General features: G+C 34.3%; 1 protein-coding gene across 1 annotated transcript; it reads right to left on the bottom strand.

Moving 5' to 3' along the window:
• Window positions 1-1,515: 1,515 nt before the first annotated feature.
• On the bottom strand, window positions 1,516-19,296 carry LOC149798665 (uncharacterized). The gene is made up of 3 exons (XM_089957509.1): window positions 19,249-19,296; window positions 9,712-9,794; window positions 1,516-6,493 (listed from the first exon to the last, which is right to left on the bottom strand). Exon 3 carries the CDS (start codon window positions 6,484-6,486, stop codon window positions 3,988-3,990), a length of 2,499 nt encoding a protein of 832 aa, XP_089813635.1. The 5' UTR covers window positions 6,487-6,493; window positions 9,712-9,794; window positions 19,249-19,296; the 3' UTR covers window positions 1,516-3,987.
• Between the last annotated feature and the right edge of the window lie 1,319 nt (window positions 19,297-20,615).

Genomic DNA, 20,615 nt, shown 5'->3' with positions numbered 1-20,615 from the left:
CAAACGACTGAGTTTTATATCCGCTATGTCTCCAACAAGCTTGATATGTACGGTACTGAAAATTTCATTCTGATCATTGGAACATTTAATTAGGAGAAATATACATAACTATTCGCAAATCGAGTGGTTAAGTCTATGAGCCCTGCACTCATTGTGCAAGGCAAATATCATAGAAAGACATATTAAGGCTAAATACTATGCCATCTCTCTCAGAAACGTTCCATTGTACAAGTCAGTCAGAACACTAAATTCGAAACAATTGCACCTTAAGACTGCAGGACAAAATCAAGAGCACCAGAGTCAATAAAATAAAAACTACCAAGAAACATAATCTCCATTTTTCGAAATAGGCTGCCACACAGCAACTGCTCAGAAATGTTTTTCGTTTTACATGTTTGAGAAAATCTTTGGATTTATATTAGCGACACAAGTCATACACGTCATGAAAATAGCAAGGGTCCTTCCAACAAAGTTATACATGAGACAGGGCATACACATTTGTTATCTTTATCTTTTAATAACAATGGAAATAAATATGCTTTCTTTTTTGCAACTTGAATTTCCACAAAATGTGCTTTCTTAGTAATTACCGATAGGCAGTTTTACCTGGGTTCTAACTATCGATCAATTCCGCTAATTTGTACCGAAATTTCAACTACATTTCCAACAGAAATCATATTCTCTTCACAGCACTCAAAAAGTAAATGAATGTGTTACTCCAGAGCAAACAATATTAGATCCTGAGTTTTAGAGATCTTCAATTAAAAAAATTTTTATCTTGCCCACATTATTATTTCAAAGAATTATTGACAGAACAGAAACACATGTGCAGCTGCATCAAGACCAGTGCCTCCAATCGCATATTCATTGTAAGGAATTGACCCAACAAATAGATCCAGTGGATCACAACTAGAAAAGCAGAATTAAGTTAGATCGCTAGGAAAAAAATTCATCCATTCCAGACATACTGGAAACATCTGTTTCAATCCTCGTTTATTCACAATATGAATACTGTTACTGCCCATTGTTGTATCTATAATTGTGTATTTACCTTGAAATCCAACATACATTAAATTACATATTTCTTGCAGTGTGTTCATGTATTATTCAGAATTAGGTAGAAAAGCACAATGAGTATATAATTAAAAGGTTACTGCATTTATATGGGAAACTATGAGCACATTTTTCTGAGTAATACCACTAACGTCGTGCAGAAAAGTCCTACATATTTTGTGATATAAAATGCAGTAACCAGTAAATGTTAAAGGTTTCAACGACCATAGTACTAATGCCTGCGATGCTGCTCCGCTGTCATTTTTTTTTCTTAAATTAGTATCGATGTTTAAATATTTATTTGCGATGTTTTCTATTTGTTGCAGAACTGATAGCCGTATATTTCACTTTAATATAGAAATTATTATCTCTGATTCAGACGGAAGTTTTTTGTTCTGTTTCAAGCATGGAGAGAGTAAAGATTGTATTAACATAGTTAGAAAGGAAACAAGGAAAAAGCATACAAGACAATAAAAGCATTTATATGCATTCACATGATAATTTCCGTGTTTACAAACGACGGAAGATATGCAGATTACATTCAATAATAATAACATTTAAATAATTCTCTTTTTTATTCTCTGAAATGAGCAACAAGAGGAAAAATACATACAAATGAAAGGTACAAATCATGTTTGATATTTACCCTTACCACAGAAAACTATCTAAAATTTTCTTGTGCTGTCTTTAGAGTTTCTTGAGGACCTTATAATTATTCTGTAATAATTATTCTGTATCTCTTCAACGACCCGACAAAGCCTAAACTGAGTTTACCAAAGATACAGTCTGATATAAAACTGATTCTACGAATTCAGACAACGAAATCATTCATCCGTCTTTAATGTTTGAGAGAAAACGGAATAAACAATTCAACCTTACAGTACAATTTCTAACTGACCATCCTCATCGTTTGTTATTGTTAACTTAAGCTGGTTTGTTATTATCATCTCAAGATATTTTCAATTCATTAAATATTCGTTTTATGTTTTTTATTCAATTGAACTGTTTCTAATTATCACACCACGTGCAATACGTTCCTCCCGGAGTTTTTGTGTCCTTTGACATACTAAATGTTGATCACTATTTCAAATTTTAGAAAACACTCATTAGTTTTCTCTGAGGTTACATCTAACAGTTTTCAATCAACTCTTAAACAAACGAAAAGCACGTGGTTGTAACGTTTAATTGAAATTTTCTGCCTTACATTAAGGTACACCTGTGCCAGCCACTGGCGTCACTGTTATTAGCGTTGTATCATTAAGATAATAAGGGCATTTATATTTTTTAATGATCGATAATGTGTTTGGGATACGATTTCATAACATTATATGTTTTCATTATGGATTAGTCTGAGTCATCAGTAGTGAGTGAATAATAACATCATTTATTGTAAGATCTCTGGCTTCTTTAAATTTTTGAAAACTATTCAATCATACATCACATATCACAAATTAGTATAATGCAATTAATTTTATTGTGTGATACAAAGGAACACTATAACAGTATACTATTATGTCTGGATATGGTTTTATCTTGTACACATCTGAAAAAAATTCCTTAACTTTGTTGTAAAGCCGAAACATCTTATGGAAAACAACGGTAATCTAGCTAACAATAAACGGTAATCTAGCTAATAATAACGACGTGAAATAAAAACCAAAACAAAACAGAGAACAATGCATATGAAAAATAAACAAGATTTTATCTATATGTTTATATAATGGAAAGTGGAGGTAATGTCTCCAGTTATATATATATATGGAAATTCAGTATATACATCTTCCACTTACTATTCATCCTTAAACTACTAAGTTTAATTGTCAGTGTATAACATTTAATTATATAAGCATCTCACAATCATCAATACTAGCATTATGTTGTCATAACACAATCTGTTTTTATGTTTGTGTTTTTATATACTTCATATGTTGTAAACTTTACAACCTGAGTGTAATAAAGTCTTGTTTTGTCATGTTCCCAATAACTTTGGATAAAATAAGTTTGTGATTGGAGAGCATGCATGAACTATATGACTACTTTTCTATAGTGGTGGAACAATATTTGGCGTTTACTATTAGCTGGGCACTTTACATTAATAGATAGTTACTCCATGCACAATGTATCCCTTTCTTTTTATCACCTGGACTGTTCATCCAAGTACTGTATAAATGTTACAAATGTGCAGACAAATATAAACATACAGCTGATTGTTTAGATTCGGGCTATGACTCAGAGGTATTAAAATTGGAGTTTTTTTGCCGTTACAGGTATTCATTCACTGCTTCCGGAAATGTTCGACCATTTTGTCCACTTAAATCCTCTCTAAATAAGGGTAATGTGAACATGCGTGATGATGAACACAAAGTCAAGATTGCAAAATCAGCCTCAGTCCATGGCGCATATGCATTTTAATTTATTTATTTGCAATTCGGATGCATGGTGCAAACGTTTTCGCGCACGCTGAGTCAAACACATCTATCATGTTTCAATTGAACACTTTTATGGTACATAAAGAGTGGAAAGCAAATAAGATAGAAGAGAGAGAAATTTTAAAAGAAATATAAACTTTCTTGCCTTTTTACATAATAGACCAATTCTATGTCTATTTACGCCATCCCTACTTTCATTTTCACAGAAAACACTAAAAGGTGAAAATAATCCGACAAAACGACCGTACTCAACCCTTGTTTCCATTTTTTCAGTTTTCTCTATAAAAACGTATGTACTATAAGCTCGCATATTTAAAAACAATGGCACAGCAAGACAAATGCCAATTTTCGAAGATGAAAGATAACATGTTTGCAGATATCTGAAGTTATATACATATTTAATACAATACATTATATACTATATACTATTTACAGAATGAAATCGTTTTTGTTACATTCGTATGATCACCTAAAACGATGTCGGATCAGTTTTCTAATCTCGGTCTTATGAATACTGGGTTTCAGCCATACATTTGCTATTATATTCCAAAATTGTTGATTCTAATTGTTTCAGAAAAATCTCTTTTAAAACAGCCTTATTTGAACCAGAGAATGTGATTTCTAGTGCTCGAGGTAGGGATCCGATTAAAACGATAAAAATCACATGCATAATCTCAGTGATCTGGGATGAATCATTTGATGAATTCGATGTAATTCTAAGTACCTCTAGCATAATCATCATAATGAGTCCAACGCGCAAAAAGGCTTTAAATACAGTGATGAAAACAGGTCTATGCTTCTGCACCACATAGAGTAAAAGCCCTCGCGGTATACCAGGTACTTTGTCCTTATAACGAATCAAGCGATCATTGACCTGTGAAGCAGAAATTCTAATTGCTTTCAGTTGTTTTTCAGATAATTTAATCGAACACCCATTAACTTGAATCTTCTGGATAGTTACACTTTGTCTATTGGGTACGACAAGTGTATCATCAACAACTCTAAGCTGATTTTGCTCAGCTTCTAGAATAATTGCCAACTCTACAATATCCGATAAAAGATCTAAATAGACATCACCTATTCCTCGTAGCTGCTTCAAGAGATAATAAAACAAGGCGGTACCAAAGAATAAATATCCGAAAGCTGTGGTCGGATAGACGAGAACTGCAGTGAAAAGGAAAACAATTATTTTTGCCAAAAAGATGAAGCCAGTACAGAATATCATCGTCATGCTATACAAAAAGTAAAATATAATAGGAATGAGAAGAAAACTACCAACAGGAATTGCGCAACAAGAAGCAAACGTTTTGCCGGTAGGATCAAATCTTCCTCTGTACCTCTTAATCCAAAGGTTTGCAACCCCCTTGAAAGCTGTGAAAATAAACCATGGCAAAGGAATTCCGTAGTACAGAAAAACAAGTGACAGTTCTGCGAAGAAAGACAGAAATAGGACTGGTACAATGATAAGACAAAGAAAGTAATAAAGAATCGTTGGCAGTCTATTTCTTAAGTAGGTCAGCCATCCTTTGCATCTGGCAAAGGACATGTGGCACATGTGCAACCAGAACATAGGATTCAGGGTACAGAAAAATCGGGCAATCATTAATGATCTTAATCTACCGTAGCCACATTCCTCTTCTGTCTGCATGTTGGAAAAATATTTTATGGAATTATACCCTAAGGTAAAGGGATATTTATCTGCCCATACGGTGTCTAAAGATCCATCTTCAAGCACATATTCCAGATTTTCGGGCAGTACGACAAGAACAATACCCAATACGTAGAACAGACTTATCAAAACATAAGGTCCACCAAGAAATGGCGCAAATAATTCACGGCTTCTTTCAAACCCACCTAGCATGGTCACAAAATTCATTGGCGCATCATGTTTAATCAGCTCCAGAGTTGTTTCTCTCATTGTGCAACCATAGACAATCAATTTGATGTATACTAATATTGGACAAAGAATTATAAAAAGAGTTCTTTTGAGTCGTGAAGCAAGTCTAGGGTGTCGCTTTTCTTGAAAACAAAACTCACATATAATGGAACTTAAAGTTATTGGGCTGTACTTCTCAAGATACACGAAATCAGAGGTCACATTGTCTTGCAACTTAACCTTCTCATTAATCGTCATTTCATCTAATGACATATATCCATTATGAAGTTGTTTTAATCCGTCGTTACGTTCAATCTTTTTCCCAGTCGTGTTGGAGATGAAGTCAAGTAGAAGAATAGGAAAGTAGCAGAAAATGACAAATCCTAAAAGGTATGGCCCAGAAGTAGTGTCCTTTATCATACTGACCTGTTGATCTAAGCAATTTACGCGTATTTTTTCATTGATGAAGTCATAGTGAGAGTTACAACAGTTATATCGCACAAAATCCACAGGGTATCCAAAGTGAATCCCGAGTCTATATAGGAAGGTGTCTTTGACCCCTGGAATTTCGGAGGCAAAGCACCAACTGTGATTCCTATTGTCAACATAATGGTTGTTGTATTTAAAGTTCACAGAATGAAAATAAGTATTTGTCATGTTGCTAAAAGCATAAGCTATTTCCAGGTTAGATTTTCTCTTTCCAATTGTGATAGAGCAGTTCGGAGGTTGAACATCGAATCCAACCCAACTATCCGGAAGAGCTTTTGCGCTCAGCAGTCCAAATGAGAGGACTGCGTAATCAACATTCCACCCTAAGAAAGGCACTTTCCTGCCTTCTCCACTAAATGTCCATATCCATCGCAAAGGTTCTATGGCTTCCTCATTACAATTTACCACCGAATCATTGGGAAACATCAGCGTGAAGTGGGCCACGTCTGGATTCAATTCGTGAAATAAGACTGTTAGATATGCTACAGATTTGTGAATAATAGTTATATTGCAATCTGTCTCCTCTTCTGAAGGTTGATGGTCATAGTTCGCCGACCCTTCCTTTCCACCACACACCGTGCATGACACACACACTGGATATATTAAGCACAATAACCAAACTGGATTGCGTCGATTCATAGCTGACCTGTGGTAGATAAAAGATATAGAAACGAGTAAAGTATAATATATATATATATATATATATATATATATATATATATATATATATATATATATATATATATATATATATATATATGCTACTTTGTAATTGATTCAGGCACTGATTGATGTCACTCGATCGTGCATGAAAAAGTCAAGCGCCCAGTCGGTGGACACAATATGTCAGTCTGTATACGTATAGCCGAAGTCGCCCTCGCTTCTCTTCGGTTTCGCCCATATTGCAATATTAGTGCGCTCTAACGGTAACTCCTGTCTTCTCCATAGTCTCCAAGCTGACAAGTTTCAATTTTCTGTTTCTCATATTTTACTCCATAGGAGTTTTTCAACAGAAAAAGCAAACTTCAGAACAATAAAATCAAATAACGCAAGAAAGACTAATTTATAAAATACAAATCAAGGCTTAAAATATGTTTTCGTTTCTCATTTAATAAAAAATATATTTTAATAAGAGAAAATTCCACGCGAAGCAAAACCAGCTCGTTGCACAGACTAGTGGTTCTCATTGTAGTAGGATTAAACAGCAAGCCAGCACAACACTTGCAATATGGTACCGATTAAACAACAAGGTTCCTCAAATTTAGATGTAAGGAATTGTCCAAAATATTAAGATAAGCCTTCCAGATAAAAATGAGGCACTAAACGAAAAATAATCAAAGATAAATGTAAACGGTAAAAGTGTTAAAATGGAAAGAAACATAACAACGTTAACATAACATATTAAGATTAAAGAATGTTGCATCCTTAAAACTTGCCTTCCCGCTCCATACCGTTCCTACTTTGTGATTAATCTTAATTTTACTTAGTTGTTTGCGTAACAATCTAGATGTAAAATAAACGTTATCTACGCAGCGCAAGATGACATATTCATGCATTATTCGGTTAGTGTAATGACTCTCAGTAGGGCAGCGCAAGTAATTATTGAAAAGATTTCACGTTAATATGGTGTAATTACGTCGCTGGTCTTCAGCTAAATAACAATAACAGCTAATCTTATTACAAAAATTCAGGAGAATAAAAATATATTATATTATATTATATTATATTATATTATATTATATTATATTATATTATATTCTTCTACGTTTCTAAATATTTATTCTATTTAAGGTATACATTTTGCCGAGCCAAGTGCAATAAACTGCAAATGATTTTCTTTGTGGGTTTGTTTTTTGGTAGAATTTTGTTTTTGGTTTAGGTTTAGATTTGTTTTGGTTTTATGATTGTTGCGTCTCTGAGAAATGCATATACATGAATTGTTCTGAACGTTAATTATTCTGGTGTTGCTGCAGTGATTATCGATAAGAAAAGCACTATTTGCAAAGACATGTAACTGATTAATGTCCTCAAAGTGCATGCGATACCGGGATCTAACTTCTTTATATACTCCTTCTCGGGCCCCTTGTGGTCTAAAGCCCAACGCCGTTACCCTTCATTACCATTTCTCCTTTGTCCGCGTGAGTTCGAATCTCCTGCTCGGCGATTGTGTGCATGCTAACATGCTTGCCAGTAGTTTTCCGTGGGTTGTTGGTTCTTGATTTTTTTCTAGGTTCGTCCTCCTCCAGTAATACTGGCCACCTTGGATAGCTTTCAATGTGCAGAAAATGGCGTTAAATCCCCAACAACAGCAAGAACAACAACATTTATTCACTCCTTACTAACTGTACCTAACAGCAGCCGTCAGCATTATGAATCTGTTGTATTTAATGTCAATCCCTATGTGTAAACCGCGATGTCATCGCGAATCTACAGTTAGAAAATAAGCTGGGACTTGCTAGCATCAAATTGCGTCCTATGGTTGAAGTAGTAACTATTTTATATTCAAGCATGCGCTTTTGTCGATCTACGCAAGCAAATATGATCTTGTAGGTAGATAACATCATAAAAATTATTTCTGCCATGAAATTGCTCTGTAAAGTTTAGAGTTCATTGTTAGTGCGCTGTAATCGAGATAGTTTCCAGATTACAGCTATATGGCTTCAAACTGAGTCTGAGAATGTCATACAGCTCCATCTATATTCTTATTACGATTTTAATATTCATTTACGATACCATTAAGAAGACAAAGAAACATCTATGCAGACTTGTTTCAGCTGTCTCAGTATATGACTTCCTTCAGCACCAAGCAAGTCAAACTGTGCCGTTCTAGATTATAATATAGAAAATGGTTACGTACAGCAGCCATTAGAATTATATTTGTGTTGCTATAAACACAGTATTCCATATAGTACAAGTTACGGATTTAAGATATACCTTATCCTTGTAAAATTGTGGTTGCAAAGTGCATATTTGTGACGCATACTAGTTAAGAATTTGAGAACTATACATGACACCTGAGAAAACAGTACGTTTTTAACGAATTCTACTCTTTTTTGTTATTTGAAAATTTTTAAAAAAATTCAGTTTGCATTGCACTAAATCTGACCATGGACACGTATAAGTGGAAGCAAATATTCCTTCCTGATCGATCTCAGTTTTTCTTTAACCCTTATTCATAACCATTAAAAGATGCACACGCAGTTTGCATCAAAGATTCGCAAATTGTGACTGCTTCTACTTAAAAATAAAAGAAAGAAAAGTTGTCATGAATGATGCACCACAGAGCTTATTAGACATGCTGGTGTACGTTCAAACTATAGAATTGGTTATGATTTTGCGGATTTGCGGTGGAAGAGCATTTGTGCAAATTCATATAGAAATCGCAGCACAATCGACCGAAATTGCTGCTTGCGTTCTACAAAGAGAAATGGGTCACTCATTTGCAATATAAACCTTTCATACATTTGTAACGAATGCCAATAGAGATTACTTGCTTCTCGTAAAAATTGACATTGTGTAGATATTTTACAGAGAATTTGAAGAAGAAAACGTTCTTTAAATTCTCCTTTTGGAAATGATATTTTTCTGATTATTCCATCTCGCAGAATCTACCACCACTGCCGTGGTCCATAAGATAAATTTATTTGCAGAAAAGAAAAGAAAAACATATAGACATACTTCATTTTTATACCATAACACTAGAAACCATTAGTTATGTTCTGTGTATCTGGATAATTGCTTATATCCAACGCCTACTGTGTTGTTGAACGATATGTAAATAGTGTACACAGATTTAATACATTTTACATTATATTTGCATTTATGTCCGGCACGAAGATAAATTTGCTCGTGAATTTGACTTACCTCCTTGGGTTTGGACAAGATTTCTGTTATATAGGTTCCAAAACAGAAGCGCTGATACAATATGTTGTTTTTATGAATCCATCCTGAAAATATTTTTTGAAATCTTGTAACAAATGTTTACACCTCTATTCGATACTGGCTTTAAATTTTGCCATTGTTGAAATGAATTGATTATATCATTTAAAAATTATGTTTTATTTCCTTTTATTTCAGTTTCGTTTCCTTGTCTTTTTAATTTCCTTAAAATATTGACAGAAAATAATTGTCTACTTCCATTGTTGTCTTATTGCTTTAGACACTATTTAATTGTTATAAATTTTCCAATCCGCCATTGCAACAAAGCATTACTTAATCAAGAAATATGCTCATCTGGCTTGTACGAATACTTTTCCTTTTTGTCGCCATAAAATGTCGTAGAATTGTTTTCCTGTTTGCTCTGTTAATATACTGTATGTAAGTATCATTTATTTTCAAGTCATTTTTAAACGAAAGCTTGATAGGATGAGAAATAACACTTCTTGTCTTACGCCAGTGTTCCAATAACATAAGTTTAACTCCAATTTATACTTTGATAAAGTTTGATAAATTTGCAGCCAATCATCTTGCTAAGAAATATGTATTGCATTATCCAATTATCCCCTCATAATTTCACGTCACTGTAATGAATGGTATTATAAAAAACTGTAAAACTGTAATGACAACCATATTTTTTAGATATTGTTGTATCAGCTTAAGTTAATGATCATCACTCTGATAAAAGGAAAAAACTACTGTTTTTTATCAAAGCTGTAACTGATTTTGGACAAGCCACTAGATATAATGTTTAATTACCCACAATCTGCTTAAAATCAGATCTCCACTGTCCTACGTGAAGATCTGACAGGGGTCATGTTCTGGTGACTTGTATTATTACTATAAGCTCTAATTTTATCAGCCAATCAGATGAAGCCTTATATATTTGCGTTTGGGAGATTGTGCAGTAGATCTGAAGAGCATCAGTGTATGCCTATTGAGTAGATTCACTTTCAAATTTCTGGAAGCTGCATTTCCATTGGCTAACTCAAAGGTCACCAGAACATGACCCTTAAGTGGTCGCTGCAGGCCTTCACCCAGAGCAGCGGAGATCTGATTTTAATTAGAGTGCATTACCCACAACATATAATTAAATAAAAATAAAAAATAAAAACCTAATAACAATCAATGCAAATTAAACATACATAACTTATACAACTTGCAAATAGAAAACGTTTAAAAATGTGGGATCTTTGCATTAATCAGGTTCATTTATAATTATAATTTTTTTACACTATCCACTCTAAATGGCAACACTATGACAAGTCAATATTTTATTGTGCTGTGCAAAGATAAATGACCGTACATCTTATGTTTTGTCTTGATATTCCTTTTCTCCTCTTTCTGTTGATAATTTCTGCGTATCCTCAGTGCCTGGCTATATGGAATGTTCCCATCGTCGGAGCAAATTCTGCGTATCCTCGGTGCCTGGCTACATAGTCAGGCACTGAGGATACGCAGAATTTGCTCCGACGACGAAACATTCCTTAAAAGGTCCGAAGAGCTATCTAAAGATTTAATTTACCGAAGCTATGGCAAAGACCTGATTACGGAAGCAACCCAAAGGACTAAACAAACAAATCGCGATGACCTACTCAAATATGGAAAGAAGGAAAAAACTGATAGGATACCATTTATCCTCATCTACCATCCAGACAACCCAGACATAGATAAAATCATCGGGAGACACTGGCCCATCGTGGAATCGTCGGACGCAATAAAGTTAATCCTCCCTAATAAACATGTAGTCGCCTACCTGAGACCAAAAATCCTCAAGGACGTCTTAGTCAGGGCGAAGCTAACGCCAATCACTAATCAAGACCACCATAGTCAATCTCACCCCTGTGGCGACAAAAGGTGCAAAACCTGTCAACATATGATAGAGACTAGCACATTTCTAACACAGTGACTAGAGCAAAAAATTAAACATACTTGGTCCAAACAAAACGTGCAAAACAGAAATGTCATTTATCTCATCACATGTAAGATCTGTAGCCTTCAGTATGTCGGAGAAACTTAAAAGCTACACAAAAGGATCAACCTTCATAGATCTGATTGGGTGACAAAGAAGCTGTAAAGAAGCCCGGTCGCAGAACACTTCTCCTCCCCTGGCCACACTTTCAGTGATATAACACTTATTACAATTGCTCACAACCCTAACTGGAGTCCCCAAACTAGGAATGCAAAGAAATCTTACTGGATACGCCGCCTTAGAGCATTTAAACCAAGTGGTTTAAACCAAAAAGACAAGAAAAAGACAACCATGCACAAATAACATTATCTTTTTGCAGCCGACACATTTTCTTTTAAATAATTCTCTAAATTTGCTTAATAGCCTATTACTACTAAAACAATGAAATATCCGGGATATAATCTGCGTCTACATAAATTTACATAAAATAACAGATGTCGTTATGGCTCATCAATTTCTAGGTCAATACAAATATTTCCAGTTTCAGCAACAAGCTGAAATAAACTAGTTGAAACATAATCAAGTTAAAAGGCTGCATTCCTGTAGAAACAACCATGTTAAGGTTCGCAAACATCACCGTTCTTCTGTTTTATTTGTTTGTCTTGTCCATGTATTGTATTGACTTTGAAAAAGACATTAAAGAGTCGAAAGCGTCCATGCTAGCTAGATACTAGTTTTGTACTGTTCGTTGTCAGTTTATTGTATATATATATATATATATATATATATATATATATATATATATATATATATATATATATATCGTCTTTTTCTGTTTATATTGATTATTGTAGCTGTATACTTCATGCTATAAGAAATGATTAAAGGAACTTCGTCAACAGGATTATCTTTACCATCAGCTGTAGCAGCATCTCAATAGTAGGTGGAATGATAACAATATACTTTTTTGCTAATTTCATGTATTGTTATTGCTTATGTTTTAATTACATAGATGGCGATTTATTAATGCCTTTCGCTAAAAATAACTTCTTTTTGTACTATAATTCTAACAATCACAATATTGAATTTGTGTTTAACACATAAACCCCTAGCGACGACTTTACGGGGCAGGAGGTAGTAGCCTACTGCCGAGCTCTGTAGTGTCATGGTCATGCATGATACACTAAAGTGGGTGGTATTATAGAAAGGTAGACAGATGTAGCTCTACAATGATACCAAATAATCTGGAATATCTAGTTGCACTACAAAATACAGATAGAAAAACCTCATTTTGTGGACCCGACTTTTTTTAACCAAAATTCGCCCGTGGTCGGAATCCGATTTTGTGTCCGGATTTTAGACTTTTTGGTCTCAGATCTAAGGCAAACCGGTATGAACTGCAAACAGACAGATGAGCCTTTGCAAAAAGTAAGATAAGACGGGCATTTGGAATAAAGAGTGGTCTCCATACAAAAATAATGGCTCCGTTTAGCAAAAAGAAAAGGAAAAGTCCAACTTTTACCCTTCTGCTCATGCGCGAGTCAAATAGCCAACAAAAAGCGATGTTTCTAACACAACTAGGCAGTATGTTATTGAAAGATGACCGGGGATTTGGTGTTTTCGAGTCTATTCAGAAATAGCTTTCAAAATGTGTTTCCTACCCGATTTTCAGGCAAAAATGACAAATAGCTCCAGGGTTTAATGTGTTAAACAGTCCATTTTGATGACGTCACAAAATTTGAATATTCCTTGCGTATTTAATCACTTGTACATCGACATTGCACATAAATTACAAATTTAGCAATTCCTTGACAATTTGTAAAAAGAAATAAAAATCCTTGTTAACACTCTCTTGGAAACTATCGACATGTGGTCAAAACGACGTTTCGTACAACTCAACCGCCCAAGAAAGGAAGTGATGCTTCTAACTTTCTCACAGAACTTAATAGTTTTCCCAAAATCAAATTCAAAGGAGCTACTAACATTCTTTTGGTTCCATATATATCTTTGTACATTCAGTTGATTTGACAATTTTACAAAACATATAGAAAATATCAGCCTGCAAACATCAAAATAATAACTATGTTAAGGTCAATTATATACAAATTAGAAGGCAATTATTTGAATGAATCTGTCTGGCATATATGATCATGTTATTGGATTTTACTGCTATGATATGGGACAAATTCTGTTTTAGACTCACGTAGATTTGAACGATTTCAATTTCGTGCTGGAAGAATTGAAACAAGACCAAAACGAAATACATCATCTGTTAATATTACAATGAAACCGGTTAAATCTCATTATATGAAATGAGAAAAGTTCATAAATATAAATAATTTGCGTAAATTATGTATTGTCTACCCGTATCATTTGTAAGCCTCTATTTCTCAGAAACGTACAAGATTGATTTACAATTTAAGCCAGCGTTTCATTCCTGATTCCTCCAAACTCATAACGTCTCGGTCGCCAGAACTTTCAAATGGATTTATAGACATACATCTCAAATGTTTAATACAATGCATCAAATGAGACCAAAGATCTACATGAATTACGTAAACATTTGTCGTACTTGTTTTACTGTTATCGTCATGTTTGTTTTGTACTTATTATCTTTAGGTCTCGTCATGCGATGGTATGAATTTCCAAATATACCTATACATCAGTCTTCTCCTATTCCCCATTTATACTTAGTTGTTACGTCCAAGGTGTTTTCATTAGTTATATTGTTTTCTACTTATGATATCTAGGAGATGGGCATTTGCAGATAGTGCAGTGCCTTTTACCGTCATTTATGTATTCCTTTCCAATTGAGAGGGTAGGCCTGTAGTGGCACGTGCAATCGAAACACATTTTTGTAAAAATCAGCAGCATATAAATGATACAAGAAGACTACATATACAAAATCATCGTATGGTGAATGACAGTTCTTTTTCTTACGTTGCATCTACCAGGGGTTAGGTGTATCAGGGACTGATTAAGATAAGATAAATGCGTAATGCTGACCACGAATAGAGAAAATCTAGTTTTTACCTAGACGAAGGCTTTCGACTTTCACCGGGTTTTTGTCAAAGGAAATTACAATACAGATAGAAAGAATAAAGCACAAAATGGGTTGATTTTTATAAAACTTTGCATGAGTATGTGTAATAGATGTGTTGTCTGAAACGTTAGATTTTTGGCCTAAATGGTTTGAACCCCGGTGATAACATGAGAACCTACATCGTACAGTCGCCATTTTATCATTGGAATTTACTATAACCTCAAAGAAATATAGAAAAATTTAACGGAGAGGGTTAACATATTGTCAGCCTTCGTTTCCATGAGTCATACGCCATAACACTCCATGTCAGGCGAATGAGTAAAGAAGAAATACAGCTGTTATTCTTACGATGGGCATGTTCGGCAGTGAGGAAGAAAAATAAAATATTTATTCTCCTGTTTCACAATTGAAAAACTAAAGATTACAGCAGCTGTATAAGCTTGCAGTGAAACAAGTACGCATGTTGCTAGAGTTAGTATAAACTAAGTGACTACAGTCAGGTCACATTCCCAGCAAAACAGTTTGTGTGTGTGTGTTTGTGTGTGTGTGTGTTTGTGTGTGTGTTTCGGATTTTAACTTAGCTTTAACAGTTTGAGTCATATCGGTATGATGTCTGCAGTGTCGCATTTGATAATGATGTCAAGCACCGGTGCATCATGTCACACCCAGTCACATTATTCTGGCACCAGGCCGACCAGTCCTAACATTAACCTCTTAAAGCTGAGCGCCAAGCGAGCCAGCTGCTAGTGCCATTTGTGTAAGTCTTTGCTATGACTCGGCCGGGGTTCGAAAACGCGACCTCCCGCATCCCAGGTGGGCGCTCTGACCACTTAGGCCACCAGAGCGGTGCCAGCAAAACAGTAACCCTAAAAAGTCATAAAATTCAAGAACTAGGAAAAGACATAAATAGATATTTCAAGTTACTTACTTGCATATATATATATATATATATATATATATATATATATATATATATATATATATATATATATATATATATATATATATATATATGTATGTATATATATATATATATATATATATATACAGAGAGAGAGAGAGGTTATGTATATATATGTGTATGTATGTATGTATATTTGTATGAATATATGTATGTGTGTGTATATATATGTGTATGTGTGTATATGTATATATGTGTGCGTGTATACATGTGTATGTATGTATGTATATATATATATATATATATATATATATATATATATATATATATATATATATATATATATATATATAGCGTACTGTAAGTCCATTAATGTCAAGCTATGTTCCTTTTTTTTAACGAAAAATTAACTGAATGAAATCTCTTCTGAAGAGGAAATAAAGAAAGTCAGTCAGTCTTACATACATACATGCATGCATGCATGCATTCACACATACATACAAAAATACATACATACATACACACATACATACATACATACAAGCATGCATGCATACCCACATACATACATACATACATACATACATACATACATACATACATAAGTACATACATACATACATACAGACACACACACATACATACATACACACACACACATACATACAGACATACACACACAGACACACACATACATACCTATCTACCTACCTACATACACACATGCATGCATACATACATACATACATACATACATACATACATACATACATACACTGAATGGCTATGTTTGTGGCGCATGCGGAAAATACAGTTGCAGCTATGCAAGGACAACTGAAGCAGACAATGGTGAAATCTTGACAAAAGTTATTTTTAGAACAAGGAAGAATTTAGATAATATGTCGTAACACTTAAGTGTATCCTTCAAGTCGTACATCTGTGTGAACGTCTTGCTGTCATAAAATACATTTTCATTCCACAAAGGGAAAAGGCAACGTGATATTATACGGCGGTATATGGGGTGTGTGAAAGATTGGCACCAATTCAATTTAGCTTAAATGAATTTTTCTATATGTATCTGATTACTTCTACCTTATGGAAAATCAAAATTAAGAAACCTATGTTTTTCACCAAAAAATGGATCAGAATGAGGTTCGTGCTAAAGATATCTTATTCAAGTCTCTAGTTGCAATTCCACTCGCAATATCGCATAGATAAATTAGCAAGACATAGCAGAGTGTACAACAAACTCTCTGTTGTCATGCAGGGTCAACAAAGGGTGGGTTGGGGGCAACCAAGGATATATCCCCGCGGCCCGGAGCCGTAAGGAGGCCTCGGGCCAAACAACACTTTTTAATATTATAAAAGTACAATTTTGTTTAAATAAGAACTATAAGAGGCCCGGATGTTTCTTTCCCCAGGGCCCGTGATTGTTCTCTACGGCCCTGTTGTCATGGTAATTGAGATGATGTATGCTGAAAACTGTTCAATTGCACAAGAGAACAAGTAGTATGAAAAAGGCGTTTTGGATTTCAGTAGGTTAGATAGGCCCTTAAATATCCCGTGAATTTACTGCTGTTTCCACGAACGTCACACCCGAGTGCATGCGGTAATGGGCATTAAAGAGTAATTCAAACGCTAGCCTGAGAGTTTTACGTAGCAAATTGGCTAGCCGAAAACTATGTATATGTTATTAACATTTGGAAATACAATTATTAATTTTTGGAAATACGGTTACTAACTTTTAAGAAATAAAATTCACTGCACCTCTTTGTCGCGTAAATGACTACAACAAAAACTCCAAAACTCTTCCACCGAAGGTGCTGACACTTCCACCTGCAATCAGCCGTGTCCTTGTGGATAATCTTTACTTGCATTAACGCTGTTTGCTCAGCAAGAATCTGCCAACGCGTTGATTGTACATTTCGGGCGCGTAAAAGTTTATACCAAGCAAAATCTGCTGGCGAACGGTTTCTCGATTTTCACTGTGTATGAATCAGTTACCTGTTTTGGATCACTAATGCCCATTTAAACATCTGTGAACGGAGTCGTTGGTACTTCTCCATTTCTGCCAACACAGTCTCGAACTCCACCATGTTAATTTTATCCATCAACAGCCATCGAGTAGACTTTGTTAATTGTACTGAAACTATTTTGTGCTGCCGCAAGAACTTCAGAATAAACATTTATTCGTGACTGTAATCGTATTGAAATTATTTTGCCACAATCGTGATACGGACTGGTTACTATCGATACACTTCCGGCAACAAATGTGCACCTATGATAGTCGCCGGTGTTGTACTTGTCACCTCACCATGGCCAACAATGACTGCAGTGGTAGAATCATACCCTTTTAATAGTTAATTAAATCCTGTATTTTGATACTCTTGGTGATAGATAATACATTGGTCAAATTTATGTTTAAATTCTTAACATTGATCATCCATTGTGATAGATCCTCAAAGCAAATTCCATACTTAGATTATTGTTTGATTATTCGCTAAAGTTGAATGTTCTGATTAGTTCCAGTTAGGAATGATATCATTTTTCGTATCATTTGTTTCACTCGGTGCGCATCATTGTATTAAATACCATTGTTTGACTTTATGCGCATGATCATGGTGTCAAATTCATTCATCGTTGAACTACATTATAAATAAAGATCCCATTCTCTAAATTACGCTCAGCTTCTTCGCCAAAACCAATCACAACCGAGATTTATCTTGTTACCATCATGTTCGTTTTATTATCAACTGTCGTTTTTAAGTTGTAATTTTCTTCGACTTTCAAAATAAATAAAACAATCTATATTTCAATATATGAACATACATTTCAGAATCAGAAAGACTAATGTTGCTGCAGGTAACATAATTCTTAATTTGTTCATAAAACTCGTTAGCATTAACATGTCTTTTAATATTACAAAAATTTTCATAGCCATACCTTGATATATATGTGACAATTTTATTTGTTTTATTTCTTATTTCTTTACGTATTCACCCCTTTCTATAAGTTTTGTTATTTCTATCCATGTGACAAAATTTGACAATGAAAGTCTTGTTTTCGAATTACCGCTGGCATGTAGTATGGCAGCTGCAACTGAACTGATTCCTCGCTGTTGCTCGCACACGATGGGAATTAATGTTTAAATTTTCGAAGGTTAGATATTCGTCTTTTTCAGTTCTAAACTTGCCAGCGCTAAATGGATGGAGACGGATTCATTTTGGGGGGTTGCGAAAAAGAACGTTTATCCGTTCAAACTATGGTATTATGGGTATATTATACTAATATCTGTGTATGGAGAAACGTAGGGAAGACCACCACATACAAAAGAGCCAAAATTAACACGATAAGGATCCAAGTCAAAGTTATGTGCGTTACAGTAGAAAATTATAAAGATGATGAACACAAATAAGACTGAAAATGGCGACATAAAATTCAGCAGTGTTCATTGTCCACTACTATATATGCTAAAACTCTTTGATTAATGTTCACTAACAATTAAAGAACGTGATTATCAGATAAATATTACATCTCTGAAATATGGCATTAAGATAATAATAATGAAATAAATATTAACTGGTAAAATAAAGGCTAAAACTTTCCAACCTTAATCTCCTGATGTTCCCTCCAAACGGTTACCATTCATTGTACAGACACAATTAAGATATATACAATTAACCTTTTTAATATTTTTTTAACTCGAGGTATAATCTTAAAGTGAAACTCTGTTGAACGTAAAACGAACTTTGCACAAAAAATGTAATGCAATGCAGTCGACAGGACGTGAATACATTCAGTTTCAGTTACTTATAATTGTTCATTTAAATTTCATATTAGTCATATAATTGTTCTGAATTTAGATTATGAAAAGGTACTTGCAATATATATATATATATATATATATATATATATATATATATATATATATATATAGAGAGAGAGAGAGAGAGAGAGAGAGAGAGAGAGAGAGAGAGAGACAGACAGACAGACAGATATTTCTATTGAGGGATAGATAGATGGACGGACGGATAGATATATAGATAGATAGATAAATGTGTGTGTGTGTGTGTGTGTGTGTGTGTGTGTGTGTGTGTGTGTGTTGTACATTTGATTTGCATTGTTTGATTGACTTTTGTCTAAAACTGAGAGTTGGAGTTTATGCCCACCTGACTAATGTATTTTCGCTCAATAGCATAGCTAAAGCTTGTCTATGAAAATAAATTATTTGTTGAATTTTACCTAATATTTATATTTATCATTTTGACCTATGCACCTATTGCATTATCAGTACTGAACATAAAGCTGCAAAGCTTATATTATACACTGATGTATAAATGAGCAAATCAATAAATGACTATCGAAGAGAGCGAGGGTGGGGGTGTATTATGTATATCTATATTGTTTCTTTAACTTTTGACACATGCCTTTAAACTGAAATGAGATATAAATATGTTGTTTACAAGTTTTATGCTCAGTCTTGATAATGAACGTCTTTACGAATTTGGGATCATTTCTCGTTGAATGATTGAGTCGGGTGGGTCCAGTTACGACGTGGAGATTTATTGTGCATTATCGTAGGAGATTTTGCGACATAGATCAAGTATGAAAGCCGTAGGGTATATATAAGGACGAGAGACAGTGGACAATTAATTCATTCCTACTTCCCATGTTCTTGTTTTGAAATCACTCTGCAGATGTATTTAAGATATAATTTGAGAAGATCTTTATTATTATTATTAGTATGCATCTGATTTACAAAGTGCTCATTGACTTTGGACAAAACTATTTTTCTGGGAACATTGAAATTCATTCAAAGGAGTTTTGGACAATGCCATTGTGACACATCAAAACTGTTGACATTTCAGTTTATTCAAGGATATCGGTACATTAGCGCATTCGGAACCTGGAAATCATTCGGAACTCAATTCTTTTGGATTCGTAATAATTTGGTTTTGGATTGCTTTGGATTTAAT

This window comes from Sinohyriopsis cumingii, chromosome 5 (assembly GCF_028554795.1).
Source record: "Sinohyriopsis cumingii isolate HCF-2022 chromosome 5, ASM2855479v2, whole genome shotgun sequence".
Lineage (NCBI taxonomy): Eukaryota > Metazoa > Mollusca > Bivalvia > Unionida > Unionidae > Sinohyriopsis > Sinohyriopsis cumingii.
This window is presented reverse-complemented; position numbering and strand designations above follow the sequence as displayed.

What these genes read in the sequence shown, in the direction of transcription:
- LOC149798665 (XM_089957509.1), bottom strand. Translation starts at nt 6,486, where the DNA reads ATGAATCGACGCAATCCAGTTTGGTTATTGTGCTTAATATATCCAGTG.